The 6,387-nt window shown below is 33.7% G+C and overlaps 1 protein-coding gene across 1 annotated transcript; it reads right to left on the minus strand.

The window, feature by feature from the left end:
• Positions 1-2,410: 2,410 nt before the first annotated feature.
• On the minus strand, positions 2,411-6,387 carry LOC105342581 (E3 ubiquitin-protein ligase TRIM71). Its single transcript, XM_066088486.1, has 2 exons — positions 6,248-6,387; positions 2,411-4,151 (listed from the first exon to the last, which is right to left on the minus strand). Exon 2 carries the CDS (start codon positions 4,132-4,134, stop codon positions 2,542-2,544), a length of 1,593 nt encoding a protein of 530 aa, XP_065944558.1. The 5' UTR covers positions 4,135-4,151; positions 6,248-6,387; the 3' UTR covers positions 2,411-2,541.

Consider the following 6,387-nt stretch of genomic DNA (forward strand, 5'->3'; position numbering starts at 1 on the left):
TTTAATTGCTTGAAAATTGACAGAAAGGCCTTGAATATTGTTATTTTTATGTCATATAACATATATAATGAAAACTGTTTTCATTTCACCGACAAGCTTGAAAAAATTAAATAATATTAATGAAAACAATAAACATGAACGTCATAAATCCCATTTCAAACGACTTATCACCACTTGAATCTGCGCGTTTTTTAATAAATTTATGAACAGCGGCAAATTCTAAAATGTATTTTTAAAGGTGTTAGCTGTCTGTAGCCCCTAGATTGGAAAATTTCGGATGGTAGTCACTCTAAACTTTTTTATAAGACCGAGAGCTACATATACGCAGCTGTAATACATGCTTCCGATGAAATACTTTGTTTAGTCATGCAAGTTTTTAAATAAAGAGTAACTGAGTTTTGCGGGATACTAAACTGAGTTTGAGATATTAATAAAAGAACTTAATTACGAACTTCTAAGAACAATTTAACAACGCAAAAATAATAATTCCGCCTGTATATGTACAAGATTTGATCAATTATTTCCTGATTCGTTTGAGTATCAAAAATCACTTTAAAACATCACTTACAATATGAAAATTATAAAAACTACAAAACTAAAATTCTAACTCACTTATGAACAATTAAAATAATTAAAAACTATACTCAACTAATGAGTATCAATCAGCACTCAACAAATGAATATCAACCAACACAAAGGAATGCGTACTTAACTTATCAGTAAACCTAATTCAATGCGTACTCAACAAATGAGTTCTCGACGAAACGATGTGAGTGCTCAACAAATGAGTACTAAGTTACTCAATCTCAGTGTAGCTAAGAAAGTATGCTCGGCATAACCCGCGAGAGTAAGGAAAGTTCCACGTTCTCTTATGTGATTCAAATACCCCAAACGGAAAATGGTAAAGAATTCATTCAATGAGTCTACATTTTATAGAATTTGTAAAACAACAAAGGAGGTCTGAAAGTTTTCTCAATCTATCCGTAAACAGTTTGTTAATTTTCTTCGACAGCTAAGGCGACAGCGTATTTGATAAACATTAAACAACATTTGTTCCATGTAAATTTATTCCACGGAAGATTTCGAGTACATTTATAAATCACAATTTGTTCAATTAATTGCTGATGAAGGCTGTTTGATATTTCCGTTTGTAGATTTTTGAAAATTATTTTTAAAAAACGCCAAATTCAAATGCGGGGCAATTCATATTTAATATCCCTGATAATTAGCGGCTCTGAGTTCAGATACTATTATAGTCGAATATTAAGTTCCCTTTTTGAAACCATCTCAACAATGATGATATTATCTTTAGAGTAATTCATTTTTTTTTGTAATGCTTTAAAAGAAAGCGTTCTATCGGTATCAATTCCGTGCTTGTTTAAATTGCCAGCGTACATTTGTCATGTCATTAATATACATTATGCTTTATATGACGGCCGTGTATTGTAGAAAAATTGAGTTTAATTACCATGCATTAGAACCATTTAATTAACACATATCCAAGTAGTGAATCAATTCAAGATGTCTTCGTAACAGTGGGGCGTTAAACATGTGTACAGCCAGCTCTACAAACACATGCATTGTCGTCTTGGCGACGGCCTATACTAGTATACAGCTAGCGGTTTACCCGAGTCTCGGAATGCATCTAAATACAGAGAAGGGCAGAGTTTTGAAAGAAGCAACTAAAATAAATGCAAAGAGCTTCATATTTATTAAATAAAAATTTACATATCAATAAAAACAATATTTACAATAAAAAAAATAGATGGGAATTAAAAAATTAAAAAATGAATTATCTATACGCGTTGCATGCATCAATTAGTGCATAACAAGAAGCCATTTCATAACTTCTTAACGTGCACACCATCACGAAAATAGACCGAACTGGCAAAAATAAAGTATGCAAATACTGTCTATATTTTACACAAACATCAAATTCAATACTGCGGATGGAATTGAAATTAATTTTTTTTACAATTTTGCCCCAATAATGCATTAGAAATTTTTATTCCTTTACAAGTTATTGACAAAAAACTTTTGATTTAAGCCTCTAGCCCCCTAATTATAGGAACCAGTCCTTTTTTGTATACTGAATGAAAGGTTTCAGAAAGGCCCACAATTTTTTAAATACATCTTTTAACAATTTTATTATCAGGTAGAAAACGAGCGAAATATTAAGGATCAAGGTTGGCGTCTAGAAGAAAAAGTAAGTAATTTGAAAAATTTTCAGAATAATAGTAAGCTCTTCCGCTCGGAAGCGAAAGATCTTAATAAAACCGGAATTTGACTTACTCAGATTGGGTTATTGTAAACAAAATGTGTATGCAGAAAATAAAAAAAAAAGCTAACATAGAAATAGGAATATTGAATCACACAATACAATTTAATAGATTTACCACGTTCAGACAGTAGGTACTTCAGTCAGTTTATTATATCATGGTTTACTTCAGAGCCACTTTGAAACAATAAATGATTTTTCTCTATTTGTTCATAAATAACCATCACATTTCTATTTTGACATTGATTAAAACTGATGAATCCTCATTCTTCTACGTATTTGATTATTTTAGCAATTCCGGTCAGACTCTCTCCCACCATCATCTCACCGTGACCAAGGATACACACGCCGCGTGATTGTTTTATTCCTCCTTCAGGAATTATGTACCTCAGTAATCGTCCGTCTCTGTCCAACATGTGAATCTTGTCACCCATATAATCTGTAAAGATGACATGACCGACAGAATCGGTGGCGACTGAACAAACGTATTTAGTGTCCTTCCCTGAGTACGAGTACCGGAATATGCCCAATCTATCGACAGCAATGACTGCGTTTTTCTCCCAGTCAGTTACAATGATGTCCCCGTTGACATTCTCAGCGATGTAAGAGGCCGATTTGTACAGAGGTTGACACTGCGAGTCGTACTGGATTTCCTGGAGAACGGTACCGGTACTGCTGTATCGGACGACTTTGGATTGATCGTCTTTACGGAGACAGACCAGTAGATCACCGGATGCGGTGCTTGTGACGCCGTATGGCCTCCAGTCCCCGGTAGTGAACATCGTCACCACAGAGTCGGTGTCAGATATCATTCTCACGGCTTTATCATCTGCATCACTGTACACTACTTGTTTGTTGTACATACATAAGTACATGCCATAGTAAGTAATGCTAACGGTGTGGTGGAGGTGTCCCTGGAGATCAAACAACTTCAGTTCTCTGCTCGCTCCTCCCATCCACACTTTGTTATCGTCGGTAACGGCCATGTCATACAGACGAGTATTATACTTTTCATCAGCAGGGAACCCAGTGTCTATAACAGAAGTAACTGTTGGTATCTCTGATATAATTCTACCCGATAACTCATTTTCTTTTAATTTATTTTCCAAATATTCATCTATTTTATATTCATATAACATCGGAAACGAATACTGGGAGACCTCACTTAAACTCTCCTGTGTCTGAATCACTGGTACAAAAGTCTGCATTTCTGTGACGTTCTTTGATTTCTGTAATTTTCTTGTTTTTCCATTTATTTTATTCACTTTCCAAACCATTTCTTCAAACTTTTCCTTTTGTTTCTGTAGTACAGCCTCGTGTTCCTTTTGCATGTCATCCAGTTCCTGGTGAAGTTTCTTCACGGTCTTCTCGATCTGTTTGTGCCACTCTTCTCCCCGTGCTGTAACTTCGTCTTTCCTCAGTTTATAAATCGAGGATATCGAGGACAACAGTTTCGTCGTATGTTCCAAAATTCTCTCCAATTCATGTTTGAATGACTGAAGTCGATCATTTTCCGTAGCAATCACTTTCAAAAGTTCTTCAATTTTATCGGACAGCTCGGATATTTCGTGCGATTTGTGTTTAATAGTAACGCAAAGGATGCATATTGGAGTTTCGCAAGTTTTGCAGTATGCGGAACAATCGTTTTGGGGATGGGAATCACAGTGGCATGTGTCGTCATCATCCTTGCTTTTGTAATCTACAATGTCATGGCCGTTCTTAGATTTCACGCGCAGATGTATAAGGACACATGGGTCACAAAGATTGACCCCGCATCGTCTGCAGAAAAACGAGACTGGTTGCTGACACAGGTCACATTCCACCACATGCTGGGCTTCATCTCTAGATGCCATCATGGAAGACTTTGTGGACCCTGTGAAAATTGTTTTAAGAAATCATAATCTATATCATACATTTTTTAATTTTACAAATGAGTCAATATCTGGGCTGATAATTAAATACATGACTTAAGGACTTTTATCAGCTATAGTTTAGGAATCCAAAGACCATTGCATTCATATCAAATATTAATATATCTATTACACATTTAAACGACGAGGATTAGTAATTTTCTAATGCACAGTCTCTTGAAGTCTGCTACCAAAGGGCAACAAAAATATATCCGTCACGTACATTTTCATTTATTCAAAATCTACATGCATTCTTATCTTATTATCAAAATGGTAATTTTGAGTTGCTGATGTACATAAGACATGAAAAGGAATACCTTCCACTCAGTAACATACTTTTAGACCCTCAATAGCACTGAATGTGGCTCAACACAACAATTCATTATTTGATGGATCAATAAATATCTTCTTAAATATTTGTTTTAAATATTGGTTTTAATTTTTTAAATATGACAAATATTTCCTCATTAAATGCAATGCCAAAAGTACATGTAGCTATCATTAATATTTCGTCCTCTGTATGTGGGGCCATGATTAGCAAATAATCTTGACGGTGTACGATTCTTCCATTTTGTAACTGAAGAGACTAGTGAAATTTAATTTTTCGGACTTTTTGTAATAAATGTATACATTTACTGTAGCAATGTGCCTGTACTTCTCCAGACATTATGTTAAGATTTTCGACAACTTTGTTTAACTTTCTAAATTCTGCAGAGCTTTTTTTTTATTCATATCAGCTGAGGCACGGTCAGATATGGATAGTACAGTAACTCTTTAATTTACTTTTGTGTATGTTGGCTGACAATTATTCCTTCATCTGAAATTTACCCTTTTATGTACATGTTACTTAATAATATATGACTTAAATAATAGCTGTTCGATAAATGAATAACTTCTTTATATTTTTGTTGATCCTTTACTTTCTTTTTTCATTGTTCACTATGCATGATTTTGAATTGTAAGACCATCATCAGTTGGAATCAAACCTTCGGTATTGATACATCTCAAAGTCATCTAAATTAAATTTTAGTTCATGCAAAGTCTACAAAAAAGTATAAAATCTATATCGTGTGTCGACCGACTTGATTGAGGTTTCACTGCATGTATTATTAATTATCCTACAGCGCCGCCATATGATATTTTCGGCAGATTGGTAACTAAATATTGTATACTTGTTAAATATTTGTTGAATACTTGTTAAATGCTATAAGCATTTATGGTGGCCCGAAATACGGATAGATTATTTGATTATTCAATGAAATTTTTTTTTTGAATGAAAAAATTCCAAAATAAGAGACAAAAACTATCAAATAAATAATCTACATGTTTTATTAATTTTATATGTTTTTTGGGATGTATTTATGATAAAATGTTTTTGCTGCAGCAAAATATCTTATAGCTTACATGTAACATTTAATCTCAATTATCATGGTAATGTATGGTATAAATCTTCGATAAAGCAAGTCAAGAAAGGTCGGATTATTTTATATTTAATATAGCGTTAATGATATGCAATTCATGGTGTAAGGGAGATAATTCCCGTTTATTACTGTTCTTTGCTAGGATACCTGCTGCTGCATTACATTGAATTGAACAATATGTCACAGACTGTTTACAAATTACGTTTGTTGTATTGTTGCTATGTCATTCATGGGTCCATGATTCCTAACATAATTACATTGAAAATTCCGTTCACATGATCATATCTGTATGTACTTGTACTTTACATAGAGCACGCCAGATACCTTGAACAAGATATATAGCACGGTGTCAGTGGGACAAAAGTTACTACTTATACATGCGCAATCAGGTGCATACACGTCAGGTCATGTTAAAAACTTTGCTAATAAAATCGTTATAATCAATCTTGAACTATTGTCAAAAAGAGGCCTTTATATTTTTTAAACACCATATTTATGTATACAATTATTAAATTTGATATCACACAAGTATGCTTGAACAGTTGAATGTCTGAATGCATGTGCCATGGATCATTATCATCACAACTTTCATTTTACATAAATTTGTCTGAATATACCAGTCAAGGTTAAAGTATTACCTCACATTAGGAACATAACTTCCAAAATAAAAGAAAATCACTCTCGAACAAAATAATAATCGTGCAAAATATCAACTTTCGGTTTATCAACGGTCCTAACACGCAAATCGCGCTATCCTGGCCTTTTAATCAATCGCAGC

The sequence above is a fragment of the Magallana gigas genome, chromosome 6, assembly GCF_963853765.1.
Source record: "Magallana gigas chromosome 6, xbMagGiga1.1, whole genome shotgun sequence".
NCBI classification, from domain to species: Eukaryota; Metazoa; Mollusca; class Bivalvia; order Ostreida; family Ostreidae; genus Magallana; species Magallana gigas.